The sequence below is a fragment of the Asterias amurensis genome, chromosome 13 (assembly GCF_032118995.1).
Source record: "Asterias amurensis chromosome 13, ASM3211899v1".
Classification (NCBI taxonomy): domain Eukaryota; kingdom Metazoa; phylum Echinodermata; class Asteroidea; order Forcipulatida; family Asteriidae; genus Asterias; species Asterias amurensis.
In genome coordinates this window covers 20,373,385-20,399,445 of record NC_092660.1, presented here as the reverse complement: position 1 = coordinate 20,399,445, position 26,061 = coordinate 20,373,385, and the positions used below count along the sequence as shown (strand labels likewise).

The window sequence follows — 26,061 nt, the reverse complement described above, 5'->3', positions numbered from 1 at the left end:
CACTTCAAGTGTAAACCAGGCTCAGATTTAAAGCACCCCTCCCCTCCAATTGTTTCAGTCCTACGCTTGAATGTGAGGTGGGGGGGGGGGGGGGTTAGCATTTCTTTGAAATAGAAATAGGGTTCCAGATGTGCTCCTTTAGAAATGACTAATAAGAATCCCTAAGAACTCAGCAGCCATGTTTCTCACAGCTCAGAATGGATGAGAGCCCTAAATAGAACATCTATTGCCCCCCCCCTCCCCCCCTTCACCATAGCAACTGTCCATCAAGAAGCCCATCTCATACGACTTATCGTCTTGCTCTGCCCCATGCAACAGGTCCATTTGAACATGTAGGACATGTGGAGGCTTGGGTTGTGTTGGAGGTTGTAATTGGTCAGCTCTATGGGGGGGGGTTGCTTGTTTGATTGGTCTATTGCCGAGGCTCTGTTAAGCCATGTCTGATTCATTGGTTTTGGCTACGTCTAGGGTTCGAGAGCTTAAAGGTCTATTCTTCATTATCAATGCCTTGGCCAACAACTACAGCCGTATTCTTGATGTGAACTCGGTCTTCGTAAAGTAAAGAGAGTAGTCCACACTTGCAGTTTTGTTTTAAAAACGTTTACTAAAGAAATACTCAACTATAAACTTATACATTTTGTACAAATAAGACGCATGAAATTACCTGTTTTTCGGATAGATGTAAAGTTGATATATAAATGTACATTGTATAAAGGAGAAAAAAAGTGTATATACTTATAAAGAAAAAAGTTGCTTTTTGATTTTTACAAATTGACGTGATGCCCTTTAAAGGTGAAAAAGTTTAACAGTTGTGTGCATTTCCATTTATGGGAATTTTTGTAAAAAGGTTTGTGAGTGTACAGTTTAAAAAAAAGTGGTATATGTGCATTTTTCAATGAGCAGTGTATTGGTGTAAATAATGGTCAATTTTGTTGTTGTGTCGGATTAAATATGTGTTGAGACGTAGTCCTATATGATAAAATTGATTGGTACCACCTGTTATAAATAGGTGTAAAATAACAGAGTTAACTATTTTTGGTTTTATATAAAGCATTTTTGAAATGTTAAAAAGTTATTGAATATACCTATGACATACATGCACCCAGTTTATATAGCTTGTCAGTAAAGTACATATATTGTGATCGGAGACATTAGGTTTGACTTTTTTGAATCTGAAAGATTACAAAGATAGTGGTCATCATATTTTGGGGAAGGTTTTGTTTAATATGATCATTAAAGTGTTACATTGGAGGAATAAGCTATTTGCGAGTTATAGATTAAAGTTAATGTCGCTTAAAGTTGTGTGTCTTCACAAAACAAATCACTGTAGTGAACTGTGGTAATACTGACAATTTGTCTTGTGATGAATTTTACTTTGACTACTTTGTGAAATTGGCCCCAGGGTTGCTCATCTGGTGAGAGCTAAGGCTTTTCAGAACCATTTGACAAAGCAACTGTCATTATTATTATTATTATTATTATTATTATTATTATTATTATTATTATTATTCTATTTGCCATAACATTACAAAACAAAATACATTTACAATATACCCCGAAACTAACTTGTGACTAGACAAGTGATTGTAGGGGATGTTTTCAAATCTAACTCACAAATGGCTTATTCCTTAAACCTGTGAATTCTACTCGAAGACAAACAAATAAAAAAGGCCCATTTTTCCCCCAAAGATGATGGATAAATAGATAGTCTCTTATTACTCAATGTTCATGTTCGCTCAGAGAAAAATACTGAAATCTTAGGAATGGTGTCTAACGATCTTCCTTGAAGCTAAGTTTCTTCAAAATATTTGAACAGAGAAGTTTGATGTATTGAAATATTCCAGTATGCAACCCCAAAACGTAGTTTTTAAGGCTATATTCTGTTACACTTTGAAATGAGTACTAAATATGCAGCAGCAAGAATACATACTTCACTTCTTTTGGAAATTTCAGAAATGATGCAGCTGAAAAACAGTGTTGTCAAAGAAAATAGTCTGATACCTACAAAGTGAACTCTCAATTGTATTCATCTGACTATCTACAAATTGGGATCTAGACAAAGTCATGGCCACAACATTAACAACTTTCCAACTAGCTTGAAATGCATTTATTTTGTGTACTTAATATTTTTTTACATATTTTTTGGGTTGCTTTGATATGATTTTTTGTGAATACTTTAAATTAGTTGCATTTAGTTGTGATATCAGGCAGCAATGAGCGACCAAAATCACAATAGACTATTTATTTTTATTCAAGGTTGTAGATTTTATGATAATTGTTTTCCTCTGCCCAATACATTGAGATCTAACAGGTTTTCTGTTGTCAACTTTTTACAAATGAACCAGTACATTGGCTGTTCCCTAGCGTCTTAAAATCAACCATATGAAAACAAGGGTTAAATATGCCTGGACAACTGTAATTCCGAAAAGATTGTTTTTAGAATTGTCAGAGTTTGTGAGATGATGTGTGTTTGTTATAAATGTTAATGTCTCGTCACTATATATATTTGGTTAAGAGATAAATACTTTATTTTCATCTTTCAGACGCAGCTGTGTAGTGTACTATTAAATAAAATTGTTGGTTCAGAGTGTGAAGATGGGTTTTTTTTCTGTATACCTGATCGTGCTACACGCATCAAGGTGCAACAGGGTCCAATGTCATAGAGCTGCTTAAGCAGAAAAAAAGTGCTTACAAATTGTTTGTGTTAAGCAAAAAAAGCAGGGTACCAGTCACAGATTGTACACTTGAAATTGCATTTTGGCTGGTAACCATATTTTGGTAAGCATAGTTTAGTTTCGCTTAGCTACTTATTGTGCTTAAGCAGCTCTATAAAATTGGGCCCAGATGTAGAGGGATTTTGTTGGGCAGGGTAGATGAGGGATGATTTCGCATTAAATGCATTATTTGTTGAATCTTGTTGTCCATAGCAAGAGCTGTCTGTAAATACATGTACCTTCTTGGGATTATGGTTGAAACAAATGACCTGAAGAACTTAAAGAGTCCTTCAATATCATTGTTAATTTTGACTAAAGTGGGCATACCATCATAGCCTTAAAGACACTGGACAATAGTTTTGGTAATTACTCAAAGTAATTGTTAGCATAAAAACTAACTCGGTAACGAGAAATGGAGAGTTGTTGATACCAAACGTGTCCAGTGCCTTTAATGAAGACCTGGAAGTCTCAACCGAAGAAAAGTGCACTGAATTTTTGTTGTTTTGATGTTAAAGTTATTTTCCCTGTTTTAATTCAGATGTTGATAGTTATATACTTTTGCTACTTTTTGACACCGAGCGCATAATTTAATCACTTGTGTTTCAGTGTTTTGAGTTGAATAGAAGTAGGTCTCTTACCGCTGTGGCCCTGGTTTGATTCCCAACTAAGGCCATTATGTGATTAGCAGGGGTGAGAATTATTACCAATGAAAAACTCTGAAACTTGGATACAAATTCAAAGGTATGTTGAAATGATGGCATTTCTACCGTTTGGTAACCCCTGGGGTTATAGATTCCAAGGAGCTTTTGGAAACAGTATCCAAAGCACTAGAGAAGTAGACCAAAGAGCAGGATTTCTTTATTTGTGGGAACAAAATATTGCCTGATTTTGTCACCAGGCCTACATAAAAAGTCTGAATTCAGCCAAAAGTCTGAACAATCTCATCCCTGGAGTAGGGTTGTGCGTTGGTTCACTCCTATGAGTTTTTCCTAATGCCCTTTAGGGAGGAATCACACACATTCTATCTCAGGCTGTGCTCTGTGGTCATATATGGGTCGATATGGCTGGCTGCCAAAGGTGCCTGCGACTCTACCATGTTGTACCTGTATCCTTCACTGTTCAGCTTCTCAGCTGTAAGGATAATTAGGCTCCAAAGTTATTATTGTTATATTATTATCATTAAGAGGTGTGCCCAGTCCATACTTATTGCAAAATGTGAAAGTGAAGCAAAATGTTCTTGCACTAGTGGGAAGTAACGCATACAATTAATTGCGTTTGCACTGGTTTGCATAAAGTATAAACCGGGCTTTGTGAACCATCTTGGGTTCAAAATGATTTCCCCTGCGAGGGTGTAGTACATTCATCCATCTTGATTTCTTGTGTACATGAGCCTTTAACTACCAAATACAAATCCCACTTAGGAGAGGTTTTCCAAGTCTATGGATACATATACAGATATGATAACCATAACACACGTGTCAATTTGGTTTCACAATCGTAGATTTATGTGACACTTGCGGGCACTAGCATTCAACATGGCTAAGCATGGGGAGTGAATGAAGTACTAACCATTGCACTTTCTTTACACACTGTATCATGGATAATACCAAAAACGACAATATAGGGAGAAATGTTAATCCTGGACAAATCTACAACTAAAACAATATTAATTTCTCTTTTTTATGTGTATGGATGTAACACTGGTATCCATGATTAACTTGGGAAACATAATCACCATGGTTACTCATCAAGTGAACACAAAGTGTTGATGTATCTGTAGATTTGAGAAACCTCTCTAATATTAACAATACATACTGATGTTCATTGTGCTTTCCGTTATTTGTAAACAATGTTTACTTCACCGAGACAAAAAAAAAGTTAACAAAATACATGGCATGAACCAGTTCTTGAGTCGATTTTGTTCTTTTATTGAACTCTTATCTTAACACAACCTTTACTCAATCCATCAATATCCGTCGGCGTTTTTAATTTGATGAAATCGGTACCTCTGAGGTCAGTTTGGGGCTAGTTTCATAAGCCCTGTAAGCAGACATTTTCTAATAAGCAGCTACTGGCAGTAGTTCTGCTTACCACAGCAAAGCAAAAGGCACTCTAAGTTTGCTGGCAGGTCTTGTACGCAGACGAGTGACGCAATGATTGTGTGTATGTGCACTTGTACCATGTGGAAAAGTCTCTCTTTGGAATAAGTGTTGGGTCTCGCAAGAACTGTTTTGTTTTGTCTTAAGTTTTGACAGGCTTGCTGTAGTATTCTTTCCTTTATGACAAAATCAAGGAGACCATTGTTGATGAATCTTACTATATTACCAGAAACACTTGCAAAGATGTCTCAGCACAGTCACTTTATCTTTGGCTTAAGATCATTAACCTCCAGAATCCTCTATGGAAACTCAACTTGCGTAAGATTGGTGAGCCCGTTTCAACAGTTGGGCTTGCAGTCAAGTCCTACAAAGTCAAACAATTTCCTCAATAGGATTTTGAAAGATTTGGAACCATTTTCCAAGTAGCTGGAGAAAAATGCAAGTCTCACTTTTACTTGAACATATGAAGTCCATCATTTATAAGTCCGGCCAGCATTTGATCTTTATTCTGGCTAACATGTACATAAGACATGCAGGTTTCTTTAAGTCTTTTCGAGGAGGGCTTCATTCTGCTGGAAGTCTTGGGATGACTGGTAGGATGAGGTTTCCAAACGACGAGTCTTGGGTGATGAAGAAAGCAGAGGAATTGGAATTTGCATGCTGAAATAGAAATGGAAAACTAAATAATTAATTAGGTTAATAATATATGACCAACCATTCAATTGGATCACCTGAAAATAATGGTGGACCCAAATTGTGGAGTAAGGCCACCCCCTTAAGTTAAGGCTGTGATTGAACCAAGTTTCTGGATCTAGATCAATATTCTCAGCATTCTAATTAATAAAGCAAAATGAGAAGAGAAGATGATGAAGAAATTTCAGTTTTAGAAGTGGGAAGAAAACCTCAGAGAATTAATCCAGGGAAAAACCCAGGCAGTCAAGGAGGGACTAAAAACCCAATAGTGCCCCTGTTGAGATTCGAACCGGGTCCCAGACGTGGAAGGCAAGACGAGCACCACTACACCAACCTGACCACCCTTCGAGAATGGTTATCATTTTACCTGTAAAGCTTGTCTTTGTCTTGCATCTAGATTTCTGGTTTCAGTAGGCCCCCTGTTCTGTTGGGCATCAACACAAATGAATGGTTAAAAGGTGTGCATAACATTGGTAAGATAGAAACAAATGTATAAATGTTCACAGATTTGCGCATAATTTAAATATTATAGAGACAGTCATGGTGGGAAACTTCCCTTGAAATACTCTTTTAACAAATGCTAAAGTTTTTGAGGAATGAGTTAAACAAAATGTTTTGATCTCACAAGTCCAAAACCTGACATTTGAAAATTAATGAAAATATTATAAGGGGGCTTTCCCATTATTTTCTTTTTCAATGTAAGTTGGCTGTCGCAATTGCCTCATAAGACAAGGCTCTAAGGCTGTCTGACTGTAAATAAATCCTTTGAGAGAGTTTTCATCCAAGGTTAAATACTGACCGTTCCACTCAATATTCCATCCTTAGGTCTTGCCTGTGTTGCTGGCAGTGGAGCCCTGCAAGTTGGTTGAAAAATGATTAAGAAACTGTTTAAAACCATGACATTTATTACCAATAGGACTATATGAAAACTAGATGTCATCATTTTATATTGAAGTGAGTTTTCCTTTGGCATGCAGTTCAGGTGGTAGCCTTAGTTGCGATGATCGTAATTCCCTCCATCATCCCGACAGTTGGAATGATGGAGGGTTACGATTTATATTGCAAATAATAATAGCCAAGAAAATCACCTATAAAAATTGCTCTGTGTGATCTAGCAAGACATTTATGACTCCAACTTAGACCCAGTAACTGGGGCTCTGTAGGCCTAATAATTGTTTTAAATTTGGACATTTGCATCTAATACGAAGATGAAAATGTCCAAATTGTTAAAAGTTACAACAGAGCCCCAGTTACTGGGTCTAACTCCAACTAGGACTTTAACATTGACACTCAAAGTTCACCATGACAAATCAACATGTGAAGACATTACTGAACCATTCAGTTCTCGACAAAATTGCTTGAGAGTCAATTGAAGCCTCACCCAGGTGTGGTGCTATTTGTCTGCATCTGTAGTCTCTTCTTCTGCTGCTGTAGATCTTCCAAGATCTTCAAGCGATTCTGCTGCTCTGTACCAAGGAAAGATGAAACAATTACAAACACACTATTATAAGGTAAAAAGTATTTTAAATTCAATGATTTCTGGATCAATGTAAGAACTGAATCTGCACACGTTTGATCGTAATTAAACTAAAAATAAATTGTACATTAGATGGCCGATTAGTTGCGATACACTAGTTGCGATAATCTTATCCCTCCATCCTCCCAACGGACGCCTCCCGTCTCCTCAGGAGGATGGATGGAGGGTTAGGATTATCGGCTATATCGCAACAGAACTAGATAATCGCCAACTACAGGATTATAAAATAATACAGTACATGCAGTATTCATCAAGGAAGAAGGCTCCGGTATTCATCTCTACACATATCATTAAGAAAAGCAGTCTGATTGGATCAGGGCCAAGTAAACAAAAATCGAATGATAAACCAGACACAATAGGAAAACCTGTGGTTATAGTGACAATGTAATAATATTTTGTATTTGTTTGTAAACATCAACAACATTAACATAATAACAATACATGTCATACTAGACCCAGTAACTGGGGCGCTGTACTCCTTTTCAACAATTTTTGACTTTATCTGTCGTACTAGCGCCCCAGGGAATGGCACAGAATTTTAACGAATACCCAGTTTTTCGCGACACCCAGCCACAAAAAATGCCTCAAAATGACAAAAAGACCAAACAAACTAGCTCAAAAATCGCCTACTCTATTCTCGATACGTCTAGGATGTAACATCAGGCATTTAATTGTACTCACGATCATTTTTTAAACTCCAAATCGATGATTTTTAACTCCGCATCGTGGAGCGATTGACAAGTCTGCGATTTTCGGATGTGTATGGTAACGAAACATGGCGTCGCGTTGTGGGTGGATGTCCATCAACGGCTGTTTAATGCTACACTTGTTAGAGGCGTTGCAGCGAATGCTATACATTGTACACGGGGATGGGTACAGGCGCTGCAGCTAGCGAGTGCCCACGTGCGTTCAATCATGGGCAACGTAACTTACACGGTGCCGGGTTGTTGGAAAATTATCAGAAAGGGGGTGAAAGGTTCTCAGAAAGGGAATATTGTCTGAAAGAGGGGATTTTTCTGGTCTGAAGTCTGCTGGATGAAGCTGGATGGTTCTGGATGAAGTCTGCTGGTCTGGATTTTTCTGGTCATCGCCCTCCCCCCCCCAAAAAAAAGAAGGAAAAAACGAAAAAAAGGGGAAAAAAGATGATAAATAAATAAAAAAAAATTCTACAGTGACACTGGCAGCACTAAACATTATAAGAAGCAATTTAACCATGCACAAAAATCGTAGGCCTAGATGAAGTACAGCGGTTTTTATTTATTTATCATATTTTTCCCCCTTTTTTTTTTCTTCTTTTTTGGGGGGGGGGCGATGACCAGAAAAATCCCCTCTTTCAGACAATATTCCCTTTCTGAGAACCTTTCACCCCCTTTCTGATAATTTTCCAACAACCCGGCACCGTGTAAGTTACGTTGCCCATGATTGAACGCACGTGGGCACTCGCTAGCTGCAGCGCCTGTACCCATCCCCGTGTACAATGTATAGCATTCGCTGCAACGCCTCTAACAAGTGTAGCATTAAACAGCCGTTGATGGACATCCACCCACAACGCGACGCCATGTTTCGTTACCATACACATCCGAAAATCGCAGACTTGTCAATCGCTCCACGATGCGGAGTTAAAAATCATCGATTTGGAGTTTAAAAAATGATCGTGAGTACAATTAAATGCCTGATGTTACATCCTAGACGTATCGAGAATAGAGTAGGCGATTTTTGAGCTAGTTTGTTTGGTCTTTTTGTCATTTTGAGGCATTTTTTGTGGCTGGGTGTCGCGAAAAACTGGGTATTCGTTAAAATTCTGTGCCATTCCCTGGGGCGCTAGTACGACAGATAAAGTCAAAAATTGTTGAAAAGGAGTACAGCGCCCCAGTTACTGGGTCTAATGTCATACATACATGTCCATCAAATTGCAATCAACTTGTCTTTATATTATTTTAATATCATTGGAAAGTATCCTAACCTTGCCCTGTACTTGCACCAGGAGCCGCCATACTTGCTCTTTATTAACAATGGTTAGTGTCACTCGCACAGAAACACGAAAAACACAGAAAAATACGTACACATCAAAAGTCAAACCAAACACACTAACTAAATCAAGAAAAATACAACACTTGTCATACTCATTTTAAAGATAACTTAAGTATATATAAATTTAAAATATAAGTATAATAATAACATTAAATTTTAATTTAAAACAGTAAAAATGTTATTTATTTTTAATTTATTAAGGTTTTTTGAAGAAAACTAATTATTTATGGAAACTTGTTTTTAAAACGTGGGATCGAGGCAGCAGATTTCCACCTTGTCAGCAAACATGGCGGACGAAGCAGAGGGAGAAAGTACGACTAATAACGTAAGAGAAGGGACTATAGATCCATTGCAAATCCCTGTATCCTCTGGAACAGATGACGAAGAGGACATTATTGCTGTAAGGAAAATTTTGATATGTTTAGATTTACTAAGACTGCTTTGGTAGTCCTTTAAGCAGATGTTTAATCGCTGGATCGCGTAACCGAAGTTTGTTGACATTTTATAAATGCAGACAATGCACGTCTGCTGCGGTAGACTACGCACTAGACGGGTTGGCCATCATAGCCATAAAGGGACTCGGGAGGGGCGGGGCTTTGAGTTTGATTACTTCTGGAAACTGAAACTGTTTCTAATTTTAGTTTAATTAAGTAGGGGGAACATGACATGTGTATCCTGACAACACTTTTTGTTAATTTGTTTTGGTTGTTCCCGAAAATTTACTCCACAAACAAAACAAAACATTTGCAAAAATCATTGAATTTTCATCGGCAGTCAGAATCCATAAAACTTAATGGTTTACCTTATGGTCTCTGACTGCCGATAAAAATTCAAGCAGGTTGGTTGGTGCTGATGTTAAGCAGTTAAATTCTTGGTAAGTTTTTGTCATTTTTCTTCAAAAATATTTTCTCAATGGTGTTTGAGTGTTCATTAGATTAGACAACCGATATTAGACATTGAGGATTAAATTTGTGTTCCTAGAATTTGTGTCATGATTTTCGCAAGTGGTAAAAATGGAGCAAATCTGTTGACTAGCTGTCAAAATTTTACTTGTTGGACCAGATTGCTGTTTGTCGTTCGAGCATGGTTCGTAAATCGGGTTACGTTATCGCAACTATTAAATTCCTTGTGCAATGACGCCCTAGAGAAGAAATTCCTCACCGTGTGTCTGAGAGTAATCGCCCTCTTCACTCTAGTGTTAACAGATCAGGAATAATCAGAAACCCTTGGGTGAATTAATTCCTTTCTCCCATCAGCCATCTGACATGTCAGACGGTACAACGACTCTTTTTTTAGATAGGTTTTTAAGGGGGCATGTGGGGATGTATAGTTTTAATTATCTACTTTTCTACTGCTTTGAATGTTGGCTGTTTTAATTACCTACTCTTGATTGTATTTTTATTATTGTTGTTTATATTATATTGTCTGTTTTTTGTGGCTGTTTTAATGAGTGTTTTTTATGACTGGGAAAACACTTTTCATGGTTACATAAGGTTTATCGCGATTCAGAACCGCAATGGGTTGGCAGATTGGGCATTTGCTACCGCAGTGTACATGTATGTTGTCATGCACAATGTGCGCACACATGGCCTATATCTTTGTGTGGGTTCAACAGCGCCCTCTCTTGATATTTTGCTATTTGCGATAAACCTTATGATGAATAAATAAAGCTAAGCTAAATCTAATCTAATTCTTGAAAATGTTTGAGTTCTAACGTCAAACCTAACCAACATTTCTTGTCTCCCCCAGGTTATCCGTGCTCCGTCTTCATCCTCAAACGCCAACGCTTCAACCACAGCCTTAATGGGTTCCCTTAAGCTGGAAGAGGATCCAGACATCAAAGATCTCTTTATCACAGTTGATGACTTTCAGAAACATGTCTTTAAGATTGATACTTACATCACGTATAGAGTCTTCACAAGGGTGAGTTAATATTAAAGACTTAGAGAGAGTCAGTCGTAGGAATTAAATATTTAACATGGCTTGAAATACCCACTGGACTCTTGATTGCATTGACGGGAAATATATTTGCAAACTAAAACTAAATGCAAAAAAACATATTTACAGGAGTAGGCCTAATTTTTTTGCATTCAAATAAAACATTTAATTTGGATTTGGATATCTATTTTGAACGCTCTTATTAAAGCCAAACCAGAAGAAAGAAGAAAATGAAGAAATTTCAAATTAAAGATGTTGGAGGAAAACCCCAGAGAATGATTCAAGGGAAAACCCACACAGTCAAGTAGGGACTGAAAACCCAATCCTGTAGTGCCCCCAGTGGGATTTGAACTGGTGTCCCAGAGGTGGTAAGCAAGGCAAGACACTGCTACACCAACCTGACATAAATCAAATAAACATGATAAATCTTACTATTAAAAAAAACAAAAAACTCTACACTGTAACCGATCACAATGATCTGTGTTAATTTGTTTAGATGAGTTTTATTTGGTTTATTTGTTTGTTGATTTTATATTCAGACGACAAGAAGTTCTTTTGATGAGCCTGAGTACAGCGTGAGAAGACGCTACCAAGATTTCCTATGGCTCCGACAAAAACTCACAGAAACGGAAGAAACTCATATTATACCGGTAAGATGAAGAACTCCGGCAGGGAATTACACAGAGACCTGTTGCTCGGTCTTTAAGATTTCTAATAGAATTGCCCTTTGCAAAATAGAACTGAACTTGCCCCATCAAAGTTGTCATTCCAGGAACTGTTTTTTTCTGTAACAATTGTTTGGTTTCTTTGTTTATTACTAGAAAAGAAAATGCAAAAAGTAAACAATGTTTCCGTACCCTTCTACTGTCTAACCATTTAATAACATCCATTGATTAAAGGAACACGTTGCCTTGGATCGGTCGAGTTGGTCTTTGAAAAACGTTTGTAACCGTTTTTTATAAAATGCATATGGGTAGAAAGATGTTGTAAAAGTAGAATACAATGATCCACACAAACATGCCTCGAAATTGCGTGGTTTTCCTTTTACCTCGTCGACTAACACGTCGGCCATTTATGGGGGTCAAAATTTTGACTCCCATAAATGGCCGACGGTGATAGTTCGCACAGTAGAAGGAAAACCACGCAATTTCGAGGCAAACTTGTGTGGATCATTGTATGCTACTTTTAAAACATCTTTTCAACCATATGCATTATATAAAAAACGGTTAAAAACGCTTTTGTTTTGACCAACTCGTCCGATCCAAGGCAACGTGTTCCTTTAAAGGCAGTGGACACTATTGGTAATTACTCAAAATAATTGTTACCATAAAAACTTACTTGGTAACAAGCAATGGCGAGCTGTTGATGGTATAAAACATTGTGAGAAACGGCTCCCTCTAAAGTCATAGTTTTCGAGAAAGAAGTTATTTTCCACTAATATATCTGAATTTGATTTCAAGACCTCAGAATTAGACTTTGAGGTCCCAAAATCAAGCTTCTGAAAGCACACAACTTTGTGTGACAAGGGTGTTTTTTCTTCCATTATTGTCACGCATTTTCGACGACCAATTGAGTTCAAATTTGCACAGGTTTGTTATTTTATGCATATGTTGAGATACACCGGCTGAGAAGACTAGTCTTTGACAATTACCAATAGTGTCCAGTGTCTTTAATAAACTATGCCAGCCTGCAATATGATATCATGTTTGTAGTGAATGCATCTACACAGAACATAGTCAACCCTCCTACTGTCTGACTATGCAATAGAATGCAATGTGGATTTGAATGATACATTATACCAGTCTGCAGTATAATGCTGTGTGAATATAATTATCATTCACCAGAATCTAATTTCAATTTAATGATGTGTTAATAGAACATCTCTCTTACTAAACAGTATGAAAGACCTTGAGTTAAAAAGAAAAAAATACATAATAAATGAATTTGTTGCAATCTGTCCTAACTTATAGACCAAATAAGCTTGACTAATTTGACTACCAGTCCTTTATCAATATATCCCATTTTCTCCTACAGCCCCTACCAGAGAAGCACAGTATGAGAATGGACCGCCTGAGTAAAGTCTTTGCCAGGATACGGCAGACAGCCTTGCACAAGTTTATGCAGAGGATCTCTGAACATCCTGTAGTGTCATTTAATGAATACCTGAAGATCTTTCTAACAGCCAAGGCATGGGTAATCTTTTGGTGTTGAGTCCATGACCCAAGTAGAGCGATCTGGTTCGGCAAACCAAGAAGCTCTTGTCCCTTCATCTCATAAAATCATTAGTTCTTCAGACCAGATAATCATACAAGCCTCCAATTCTTAAACCACTAACAATATCTTTAATTAGTGGACCAATATTACATATATAAAAAACACTCAAGCCTGATCAGAATGAAGCAGTAGAGTTGTCCATGAACACCCTCTAAAATACCATATATTTCCAATAATGTTGAAATGCAATAAGGTTGCTATTATGCAGACTTTTCAAAATGGAGTGGAAATACCAAAAAACTTTGAACTCCTCCGAAGCAACACATGATAGGGTGGTAATGTTGTTTGAGATTTCAGATCACACTTTTGTAAATTTAGCCTCTGAATATACATGTGCTGTTGTGTACGAACATATAATGCTTCACGCTTAACTGGTCAAATAACTTGGTCACTGGTGGTTGTTTACGTCAAAACAATTTGATAACGAAAGGGTTAAGAACAAAATTTAGATGTCGTGGCGATCTTGCCTCCCTTTAATTCAGCCAAATGTAACCAAACTGAGGCTCAATGAAAAATAGTCTGACATGTGTTCATATGAATTGATACAGACGTCCACAGTGTATACAAGGTACCAAACAAAATGGCCACACCTTGATAGAAAGGTACATGGCTGCCTGTATTATTATCAGTCTGTTTCAGCATTGCACAATAGAGTAGACTAGATTGTACAAGTAGAATAGAAAACAGTAATGTTGTTGCACAACTTCAGTTGATTTGTTTTTGTAATGTTGGGATTAAACTGTTATACCTGTGGAGTGATGTGGCCATGTAGTCTAGTGTAACCATGGTAACAGACTCAAGAGTCTGTCATGTCGTTGGTGCAAGAGGTCAATACAGGGGTCATTACGTGCCAAGCTATGACATTTTTTTAATTTGAGTGCGACCTTGCACAGAAATTCTTTAAAAAAGTCTTGAAAATTCTAATTCATTCATCAAAAAGAGCCACATACCTTGTTCATTCCACGTTAAATCACTTTGCGCTTGACCAACTCAGAAATTTCCTGAAAATTTATTTTCATACTGACATTTTCCAAGCACTATTAATGAACAAAGACAAGTTTTGGCGTTCCTAAAAATTTGACCACACTAACTTGATATGATAGCCACATTTTGTCCATCCATCCAGTGGCCCAACTACATTGTTCTCTGTAAGCAGCAAAAAACGCTTTAACAGTTTTCTGCTAAGCAAAAATTAGCAGGATACCAGTTACAGCTGGTACATGAGAAATAGTATTTTTGGTGATCACCTTATTCTGGTAAGCATAACTTTATCAGGTCTGGAATTTCATCTTTGAGAGGGCAAGGTCATTTTCATTTGGAAAAGGGCACTTTCATTTGAAAATCTGAAAGTCTATGGGAAACTTTTGAAGGGGCACTAAGGCCAAGACCAGGGCAACAAGGACCATGGCCTCCGTGAAATTCCAGACCTGCAGACGATTTCACGAAACGCTAGGATTAATCCCAACTCGAGTTAGGAGGAGTAATCCGTCCTAACTTAGGATGGGTTCAATACGTCATACGTAAGATTAATCATAAGTTGGGAAGATTTAAGTGAAATCGACGGCTGCTTTATTGTGTTTTAATAGCTACTTTTGTGCCTAAGCATTTCCCCATCTTTCCTGATTTAGGAACTAACAACTCATCGTAAAGCTGGTGCTGGTATTGTGAGCCGCATCGGTTCAACCATCAAGACGACAACGTCGGCTCTAATGCTGAAAAACAGGAGTCCAGAGTTTACGATAATGACAGAATATATCGGCATGTTTGGTGATAAGATGTCATCAGTCGATAGAATATCACAGAGGATTCTTAAAGAACAATCTGGTTAGTGCTCAAGATTCTTTATGTACCGATTAAATATGCCCCGATTTCTACAGGTTGGCTCAGTGGTTTCTTTCCATGCCTTTCATATCTGTGGACCCTGGTTTGAATCCCACCACAGACTGGAGCTCATATGTGGATTGAGTTTAAGGTCCTTTCCTGTAGTCTTTCCCATTGAGGTTTTCCTCCCACATCTAAAACTGAACATTTCTTCTTTCTTTCCTAATCATCCTGCAAATTGTGTTGTTGGATTTGTAATGTAGCAAAATATAAAATATATCTCAACTCTGGTTCTATTCAGAACCAACAGTTGTCTGGAAAGTGGTTTGATTGCCTAGCTGTTATCTGTAAGCCTGCTCAGTTCTTGCCATTTTCCTTTATTTTCTGTTCGTATGCAGTAGACACCCAAAATGCCAAGCGTGTCAAAAACAAGCTGCATGTGACGTTGATTTAAGGTGTAAAGTCATATTATCTTATCAGGGCAAAGAAGGGGTGAAACTAACTTTGAGTTTGGGTTCTTTTATTGTTACAGATATGGGTACTGAATTAGAAACTTATGGCCCAACCTACAGACTATGGGCAAACTCAGAGTCGGAGCTAACAGAAACACTTGGTGGTCTTGGAGACTGCCTAGATAAATGTGCCAAACCGTATAAAGACATGGTAAGTAAGACATTTAGTAAGACAGAAAACTTTAATTGTCCCCGTTTTGTTTGTTTTCTTTCACCACTGTGGTAACCTTAATGAGGAGATTTAACAAAACAAATATTGAACAAACAGGATCTTTTCTGTAAACATGTGTCGATGTGGAAAATTGTTGCTTTTTGATGCATCTACCAGGAGTCTTAAAATTGGTTGAGGTTTGAGTCTTCAGCGTTCATCAAAAATCGTCAACTCCTTAGGAGTATGCAGCACCGACAACCAAATTGGCGAATAGAGATTGATAATCATTCACATCAACAATATCTAGCCTCACTGGTACCCATTTACTCCTGACTGGTGAGAAGCAATTATAGAAGTGTCTCCCCTAAGACAAATTGTCATGACTGGAACTCAAACCCACACTTGATGACTTGGCCACCAGAACTCAAGTTCAATGTTTTAGACCACTTAGGCACATTTATAATGAATACTGCTCTTAATCATAATTTCTTGTTTGTCAATATTTATTTACAGACAGAGAATACAGAGCTGCATTTTCTTCCCGCTGCCAAGGAGTACATTCTGTACGCTGATGCAGTCAAGGTAGGAGCATTAGTCAGCTGTAAGCCATTACATGGTGCTACATGTATATAAAAGGATTAGGTCTCATCATTCAAACGTAGTCCCACATACCTTGCAGGAAATACTGCATGTTACAGCGCCAGGAGTGTCACTGAGTGACGGATATGCATGCCTTATAAGAAGCCACTATTATTATTGCTATAAGCATGAGACATTTCTAGGATGCCGTGTCTGTGAAGAATGACACTCCAGGCATCACTGACATTTACTTTAAATGGAAAGTATTGCTTCACAAGTTACTTTGCTTGGAACCAATCCCTACTGATGAGCAACTTTTGCCTCAAAAAATAAGACAGAGAGGTCAATAGCCCTAACTAAGGAGTAGTTCTAGGAGTTAATGAAAAACTTAAGGCTGGTCCCAAGTAAGGATGAGTAACTCGTCCTAGCTCAAGATAAGACTTGTCTTATCTCTTTGTGAAATCCCCCTGGGCTTTTGTTCCCTTCATTTCAGAGTACACTAAAGAAGCGAGACTTTATCCAGATGGAGTATGAGCTAGCATGCGAGGAACTCACACGCAAGAAGAATGAACGAGAACACGTAAGTAGCCACGACCATCAAAATTGTAAATTTGACCACACCCATTGTGCTGAGTAAAAAAGGTTTGTAGCTACACCCAACTAGCCCAGCAAGTAACTAAACTTGTCTATATCAACAAATAGTGACACTCAAATAGATCGGAGCTACTACGCCCATTCAGATCAATCCCCACATGACCATTGATGATCTGCAGTCCTGGAATTTCATCTTTGAGAGGGCAAGGCCATTTTCATTTTGCAAAGGGCAAAATATTAAAGTCTATGTGAATTTTTGAGGCCATTGCCTCCGTGAAATTCCAGACCTGTATTTGCATACACAATCAGTAAGTAACCACATCTTCCTAGATCCAGCATGCATCTTCACCTAGCGTAATCACAAGACCAACCCATCTAGATGAGCTTGTAACCATACCCTTTATGATCAGACCCTAGTAAAGTCTTAAACACCATTATCTGCATGAACTGGGTCCTTTTTGTAAAAATGTGTCTTCTGTCTTGAGCTTTTGCACGTCACCCTCCCCTTTCTTTTTCATAGAGCAAACACTTGGTCAATTCACTCTAATCCTTCAAAATCCATTTGCAGGTTTCGTTTGAATTTGATTGACTCATTTCAAGGCGAGACAAAGAGATATATGTATCATGTAATGAATGCATACACAGTACAAAAGGTCAACCCTCCTACTGTGTGACCATTCAATATCATCCACTCTAGTTTTGAATGATAGATAAACAATGCCAGCCTGCAATATGATATCAGTTGGTATCAAAGTTTATATGCACAAAGCGTCACCATACAAAGCCAATGCAGTTGAAGGGTTTTGATTGGTTGATCAACTTGCTTGGACATAGTACCCAAAGAATTGGCCAAAATAAAAGCAACCTTTTATTTTTCAATTGAGTATTTATTTCACGGATGTAATTATTGCACCGGGGACAAAGTGATTTGATTTGAGCCTTTTACTGATCATGCCTGGAATTTCATCCTTGAGGGCAAGACCATTTTCATTTTGCAAAGGGCACTTCCACTGGGAAAAACTCTGTGTCTAAGGGAAAGTTTTGAAGGGTCACCAAGACCAGGGCAACGGGGCCAGGGCCTCGATGAACTCGTGTAATTCCAGGCCTTTCACTTATGTTTTAGAAGTAGTATGCCAGTGTAAGGCAAAATCAAATCATTATGTCAGGTTTTTTTTCTTGTTTGGTGTTTTTTCTGTGAATATCTTTGCACAGCATATTCTCTGTTCTAGACTTAACTCAAGTCTGATTTTTTACATTATGGTTTCAATCCATCGGGTACTCAGGCCCCCATCGCCCTAGCAATACACAGACTGCAAGGAAAGTGCAATAAGTGTGCCCTCTAGTTATTGCTATTTACAACGTCTGCTATCACAAAGTCTTTGTTTTTTAGCCCTTCACTTTGATGAGCACAGTATACCCAGTGCAGTAGAGGGCACACTTTATTGCTTTGTGATTTTTGAAATGTGTATTGTGTGGGAGGTTCTTGGGTTTAGACCATAATCAGGAAAGTTTTACTTGATTCAAGTCTACTACTACATTGTTTAAGTGGCTGCTCTTAACCAGGGCCTAAACTCATCGCTCTGCTTACCATGGATTGCAGCGCTTTCAATCCCGTAAATTTATGTGTTTCACAGGGTTTGGTAAGCGCAGAATCTGGGGTAAGCAGAGCCATGAAATTGGACCCTGCTTTATTTTATTGTCCGCACATCACTCAGCTCTATGCCGCTCTATCACAGATTGTTACCACTTTTTGCTTGCCAGTAAAGCTTCGGTCACAATGCAGCCATTTTATTTTGTTTTACGTTCATTTGAATTAGTACAAACCAAAGTGAGGCAGAATGGAATTGTAGTCTGGTTCCTTTTTTGTAGATTGACCATTTTAAGTCTATACTGATGTGGGAGTCAGGGAACATGATGAAGAGTGAAACTATTAAACATAGGTGTGGCGCGCTAGTTAATGCGTGGCAATTTTAAACAGGCGATCAATATATACCAGTACTCAATGTAAAAACTGTTAGGATGCATGCATACACACAACCATTGAGCATCAATGCAATCTCGACCCTTTGCGAAACATAGCCTGATGACAGGGCAGAAATTAGAAATTTTCAGATAAAAATGAAATGATTTTCCAACATTAATCCCCTTTTTAACACAAGGGCATTTATGAATGGGAATAAAAGAATAGTGACTCGGTTTTAAACGGCCGTTTAAAAACTTGCAGGGTCAGTGCCGTGCTTAGCCTGATACTTCACGGAGACAACAAAGGTGATTGCCTCCATGCCCCCTGACCTGGTCATTGCCTTCTTGCCCTTTAAATGCTCCAGTAGAAATTTACAATTTCCTTATAGGGTGCCCTTTACCAAGGAGAAAATGCCTTGGTGCCCTTGCTCTTTCAAAACTGAAGCATACATCCAAGCCAGACAGGCCCTCCCCTTTGGGTTGGTTCTTTATCGAACAGCCACGACCCTGCCAGTTTTAAACAGCCGCTTAAGACCTCGTACCACTCGTTTATTCCTTTAGTAATTAATCCCCTTTGGCTCTTTGCTCAGGTGAAAATATCTGACCAGAACTACTCTCTGGGGGCCATAATGGGTAAAGACCCCAATGATGTCAAAGAGGCTAAGAGTACCAGGCTCGATACACAGATTGAAAAGGTACTTCATTCTTTTGTCCCAAATAACTAAGTTTGTCTCTGAAAAAAAGCACTCTAAATTGCTTCAATTTTTTTAATAGGCCCACTGTGTGAATTAGAGAGAGAGAGAAATGCGTTTGTGTTTAAAATGCATACTGGGAAAGGTTGAAAATGTTTACACTCAAAGATGTTCAAATGTTCTCATTGAAACAAGTTTGCATATGATTTTTTTTTCTTGGTTTATTTGGTGTTTATTTAGAATTCAACTACAATAAGTTTAACTGAAAAACAGAATGAGAACTGAGTTTGTAAAGTCTCCCATGACTTCTCTTGAGTTAATTAAAACCAAAGGCGTTGGTTTCAACCTGAGATTTAACCTCACCCACAAATCAATTTTTGTTAAATACCCTACCCCCCACCCCCCCCCCCCCCCCACTTAAACTCATCCATCATCACAAGTAGACTTACCCCAGTCCTCTCTCATATTTGTGTTTATGTGTGCCTTGCCTTATGAATAGTGCATGTTAAATGTTTCCCTAAAAACAGTGTTAAGATTTCATCGAAGTGCTAAGCTCGATTTCACAAAGTGCTAAGATTCATCTTGTCAATATCATCAAAGTGGGCCGGGGGCTGTGTTTCTGGCTTGGTCCAAGATCAATCTTAGCTCTTTGTGAAATTGCCCACTGTTACCTTGTAATGAAAGTGAAGTTGTTACATACTATGAGTAGATTGCGTCAACGCCCATAAATACATTGGAATGCATGCTTTTCTCCATTTTCAGAATACCTTGCTGATCTTTGCATCTGAATTGTTAGATATCATTGAAAAAGAGCACTCTTGCTCCTAATGAATTAGGATACAACACTGTTAAAAAAAAACTTTAAAAATTGTACTTTCATTTCATGGACTCAGTCCTGTTGAGTGTCTTATGGATTTTATTTTAGTGTTTTGAGTTATTTTGGTGTTTTTTGTTGTTTTGAGTTATTTTGTGTTATGGAGTTTAATTTATTGAGTTTTTAATTATTCAGTTATTTTGGTAATTTTAGTTTTTACACTCATTGAATGATTCTCCACTTTCCTTTCAACTTGACCGAGGATAGATCAATTTTTATCACAATTTAAAATTTATAAGCCCAATGATTTCTGTAAATATTTCCCAGAATTTCTGGTTATATTATTCTCAAATCTTGCCATAACCACTGACTTGTAATATGGAAAATGCTACAGAGGCTGCAATGCCACTTTTACATGTTCGTTTGGGAATGTTTGGGAAAGTTTTCTTGAATTCAGGAATTAAATTCCAGTCCAGAACCACTGAACTAAAAAAAAAAGATTATCATTACTTGGTGTTACCGCAAACCTTACTATATCCTATTTTCATGATCTGAGTTTATGCCTAATGTCCGCTTTTGATCTGATGTTTGAATCTTATAGCTTCAGAAGCAGGTAGATTACCTGAGTGACCGGACGGAGGTTGCTAACGCTGATATTAAGGCTGATATGGAAAGATGGCAACGGAATAAAAGGAAAGATATGAAAGAGATGTTCACAGGGCTAGCTAAGAATCAAGTAGAGTGTTATAAACAGGTAGGATAGGATGCCTGCAGACAATTTCATAAGTAAAGATTTGATGCTTGTGGATGCAGGTAATTTCACGGGTTAGCAGGGCTTGTGCACATGCGTATTCCATGTTACTAGGCATTCTACGCTTACACAGTTAGCACAGTAATTTGGGGCTTGCACTTAAGCGGAGAAATGGTGATCGTATGCGCAGAATTTGGTGGAAAGCAGAGCCATGAATTTGGGCCCTGGTACTATTTCAATAAGATGGAGTATTACAAATAGAATATCAGGACAAATATGAGTGCAATAAGATGGGACATAAAGCTGTTGGTCCAATGTGTTGTGTAAAGCACGTAAACAGACCCAGTGCACTTGTCCGAAAAGAGAAGGGGTTCACCCTACTATTCCTGGTTTTATTGGCAGCGTATTGCACCACAGTTGACCATTACATTGTGCTACATGTATGTTAAAGGAGCAGATACTTCAGTTTGTGTCATCTTTTGACAGAGAGCCAAACCACAACTTGGGATTTGATTTTTACAACCAGAGCTCGATTTCACAAAAAGCTAAGATTGATCTTAAACTCCAAATGACTCTTATTGCTAAGAAAAGTGTGATTGTCACACTACAAAAAACACTTTAGCATTACTGACAACTCAACTTCAGATGAACTTTGTGATATCAACCCCAGGATTGATTTGTGCGAACATTTGAACCAAAATGGTGATTTTTTCTTTTGCAGTGTCTAGATGCTTGGGAGGAAGTCATTGAAGTCTTAAAGTCGGACAGGAAACCTCATGAGGAGCTGGGTAACTCATTATTTGAGATGAGTGAACCATCAATGCATGCCGCCAAAGAAAACAACTTGCCGCAGAATGACTTGAAAGAGTAAGAGAGGCCTTGTTTTAAAACTCCCCCTTTGTAAACGAAAAAATATATATATATATAGGAATAATTTGTACGTCAAAATTATATCGTAAATTATTAATTGCTGGGCCGCAGATTTTTGCATTCCTCTGATTGGTACTTGAATATCTGTGATTTGTTTGGGGGTTTTATGGATTCTTGTGACTCAATTGTGTGTGTTTAGTATACATGGCTTAAGATTGGGTCCCCAAAAATTGTCATCGCGCAAATAATTTGAAGCAATATTTTTATAGCTCATAAGGTTGGAATCTCTTTTGATTTGATAATGTTCAAGTCGTGCTGGATATCAAAGTTTGATACTCATTAATGTATTGGGACCAATGGTCTTAAGCTGCAAAAAAGAAAGCTTGTACTTTTAAATGAGCAAAAATGAAGGTTTTGAAGAAGAGCTCATTGAAAAAATGAATGATCTGAAGTCTAACAAAGATCAGAATTTGGTAGAAACCTCTCTTTGTAACTCGCCTATCTAACTTACCTTAGAGATTGTCAGAGATGAATTTTTTGCTGAGAAATTTGATGTTGTTAAAGGGCTGAGGCTGTGGCTTGAGGTGAAGTTCTGGCTTCAGATGAGGGTCCGGCTTGAGCTGAGGCTCTGGCTTGAGCTGAGGCTCTGGCTAAGGCTGTCCCTCTGGCTAGGGCTGAGGCGATAGTTTGGGCTGAGGCTCTTTCCTAAGCTAAGGCTCCGGCTTGAGCTGAGGCTCTGGCTTGGACTGAGGTTCTGGCTTTGACTAAGGATTCAGCTTGAGATGAGGCTCTTGCTTTGACTGAGGTTCTGGCTCTGGCTGTCCCTCCAGCTTGAGCTGAGGCTCTGGCTTGGACTGAGGTTCTGGCTTGGACTAAGGCTTCAGCTTGAGCTGAGGCTCTGGCTTGGACTGAGGTTCTGGCTTGGACTAAGGCTTCAGCTTGAGCTGAGGCTCTGGCTTGGACTGAGGTTCTGGCTAGGGCTGTCCCTCCAGCTTGAGCTGAGGCTCTGGCTTGGACTGAGGTTATGGCTAGGGCTGTCCCTCAGCTTGAGCTGAGGCTCTGGCTTGAACTGAGGCTTCAGCTTGAGCTGAGGCTCTGGCTTGGACTGATGTTCTGGCTTGTACTACAAGGTTTCAGCTGTGGCTTTTGACACAAGGATTCAAACTGTCGGGGTGAGGCTAGGCCAGACCTGAAGCCTAAGCCGTATCCATGTTTAAGGGTTTCATACGAATTTTCCTGATGATCGTTTTTTCATGGATGTGCCAAAACTGTGTCTTGTGTCTAGTGTATTTTTTGTACAATGCCTAGTTAATAACAATAATAAGCATTTATATAGCGCCATCTATCTAGCAAACTTATCCGAGGCGCTGGAGAGGAAAAGAAACTGAAACAAAAAAGTTAATATAAAGAAAAGGATCAAACGAAAGTACTACCATAATTTTGTTCATTTACTCTGAACAGAGTGATGAGTTAGTGGGCTCTTGGCTGGGGAAATATGACTCACATATTCTGTTCGATTATCCCAAACTACAAAGGATCTATGTGTACGTTTTATATAACTCAATCTGTAAGGCTGCTTAGCCGTAGCAAACTATCTGCAGTTTCAGTTATAACAGCATTGCATTATGTGATACTACACCAAGGAAATGTTTGTTACACTGGTCATATCATGTAATAAAGGATTCTTGCATTCCAAACTTTAAAATTTTGCAAATGCAGAATGGTGATTTGTAAGCCATGGGTTCTTTAGAAACCAGAGTGACTAAGCGTGGCTGTACCCCCAACACACTCAGCAGCTGCACGTAAGATTCGACATACATCACAAACATCTTAGTAAAGATCATGTCATGAATTTTCACAATACCCAAAGTAATGTCTAAAACCAAACCAAACATTTGTTTCAAATTGAAACATTTGAAAAATTGAAATGTTAATTAATTTTAAAATTAAATAATTAGCTACCTCAGATATGTGGCTGCCGATGATAATTGTACAAAAATTAATGGTTCTGTTTATCGTTAATAAATCCTGTGTAGGCCTGTATGCTTCGTTTTTGAAAGGGTAAGGGCATTAAGGCATTTTATTCTTGATAAAGAGCACCCTATGAGGAAACTGCAAGTTTCTACTGGAGCATTTCCAGAGCACCAAGGCAATGACCGGGGGGCATGGCGCCAATCGCTTTGGTTGCCTTCATAAAGTATTAGGCCTGACTGTAAAATGGAACCCTGTTCTAACATGTTGCAGACAGCTTGTTGGGTGTACACATGGTTCAATCATCATTCTCCCTTAATAGCTGGCCAAATGTTTATTTAACAAAAATTAGAACCTGTCGGTATTCTCTCTGGCTAGTTCAGTGTTGAAAATCATCTCTTTTTCACGGAAAGACAATCAGATATTTCAATAAAGCTGTCACAGTTTATTTAATTATGTCGTTCCCCCAAAACCAGTCAGTACATGTATATATATTCTGGGATTAAATCAAATTTACTCAGTAAAACATTATTCATTTCCTAGTGGTTTATGATTTTAAGTGGTGGTGCTATTTGTTTTGATCTGTGATTGAATGGAAGGGAAGTTGTACACTTTTTGCGTAAAATGTTAAAAAGTAAGGTTAATTTTTGCCTCTTTTTAAGTTTATTTGTTCCACAGTGTTCAACCTACAGTGTGTTTTTGTGTCTGGAAAGTTATGTATTCCATTTTTGGGCTCTGCCTACACCGTAAGCAAAGATTTGGCACTCGTGGAAGCAGGGAATTTTGTGCTTACGTCAAGGGTATCTGACGGGTTAGCAGGGAATTGTGCCTTATGCCCGTGCATACTCCACGTTACTAGGCATTCCACACTTACACAGCTAGCGCAGAAATTCGGTGCTTTCACATAATCAAAGAGTAGTGACCATAAGCGCAGAATTCGGCGGTTAACAGACCCATGAAATTGGCCCAAGATTTGTTTATGCATTTATAGTAAACAAAGCTAAATTAAATGATGAACTACTTGATTTATATTTGTATCTTCATGAATGTAAATTATGTCAACTGAATTACCACAGCTTATTACTCTTCATTTATTAAGTTGCATTGTAGGATTTGAAACTTAGTATTGTGTTTTATGTGTAAAGTATTTTCCTGTCTTAGCTGTCTCTTTGACCTTAAGGGATGGTACACATCATTAACGACCTATTTTCTAAATCAAATACTAAGTATTTAGCTTGACACAAGAAAGCTGTTGTTTGCTTTCCAAACTTTAGATCTAAAAGAAACATGCATTTGAAACAGCTCCATGATATTGGGTCCTATTTGGGGAAAAAGAAAATGGTGAATAAATATTTGTGGATCTTTTGAAAATGTTGCCCCTTGGTACCTGCAGATTTGTCATCCTAAATATAACATTTTTAGGTTCATTTCCCGATTATGTATACACTTTTGGGCCAGGAAAATGTATGACTATTTTGTCCAAAGTTTTTATCTTGAATGATGTACCATCCCTTGGTCAAGTTATACACAAATATCAATTCAGTGTACTATACTAAGTTTTTCTGTTAATAAAATGGTGAACAAGATAACTTTGATTCTATCATGCCTTTTTAGACTCTAAATATAGTAACATTACATCACTGAGATAACTGAAACATCTATGATCATTGCGATCCCTTGCGCTTGTTATAATTTAAAATGCATTCCGTGTAATACCGTAAAATAATGTGGCTATCAATTTACCATTGTACATGTGTCAGTTAATTGTTCTATTGTGAATAGTGTAATACTTTTCAGACCTGTAATTAAATGGAAGATTTTAAATAAAAGTGTCTGCACATTGTTTTCTTTGTCATGCCTTACAACTTACAACCTAAAAGCAAAATGACGCTGTCATAGTGTTTACAATTTTTGTTATCTAGAAACTTTTTGTAGAATATATTGCCAAAGGGCTCTTCGGCAATATTTTAGTTTGGGGATGTGGGTATTATATGATTAGAAAGATATTTTAGAAAGATATTTTAAAAGTAGAATATAATGATCCACACAAGTATCACT

The 26,061-nt window shown here is 37.9% G+C and overlaps 2 protein-coding genes across 6 annotated transcripts; one reads left to right on the top strand and one right to left on the bottom strand.

Moving 5' to 3' along the window:
* Positions 1-113: 113 nt before the first annotated feature.
* Positions 114-9,156, bottom strand: LOC139946533 (SOSS complex subunit C-like). The gene is made up of 5 exons (XM_071944227.1): positions 9,007-9,156; positions 6,888-6,972; positions 6,306-6,360; positions 5,874-5,930; positions 114-5,473 (listed from the first exon to the last, which is right to left on the bottom strand). The coding sequence occupies exons 1-5, from the start codon at positions 9,035-9,037 to the stop codon at positions 5,378-5,380; spliced, it is 324 nt and encodes a 107-aa protein (XP_071800328.1). The 5' UTR covers positions 9,038-9,156; the 3' UTR covers positions 114-5,377.
* On the top strand, positions 8,611-25,832 carry LOC139946531 (sorting nexin-7-like). Of its 5 annotated transcripts, none has more exons than XM_071944220.1 (12): positions 8,611-8,697; positions 9,337-9,474; positions 10,824-10,997; positions 11,552-11,662; positions 13,047-13,205; positions 14,915-15,110; positions 15,640-15,770; positions 16,284-16,352; positions 16,843-16,929; positions 19,496-19,600; positions 21,013-21,165; positions 21,884-25,832. In XM_071944220.1, exons 1-12 carry the CDS (start codon positions 8,692-8,694, stop codon positions 22,031-22,033), a joined length of 1,479 nt encoding a protein of 492 aa, XP_071800321.1. In that variant the 5' UTR covers positions 8,611-8,691; the 3' UTR covers positions 22,034-25,832. The 5 variants fall into 5 exon arrangements, with proteins under 5 accessions (XP_071800321.1, XP_071800326.1, XP_071800323.1 ...); XM_071944222.1 differs by having other exon boundaries at positions 8,612-8,697; positions 13,047-13,199; XM_071944221.1 differs by having other exon boundaries at positions 8,639-8,697; positions 9,340-9,474.
* Positions 25,833-26,061: the final 229 nt, after the last annotated feature.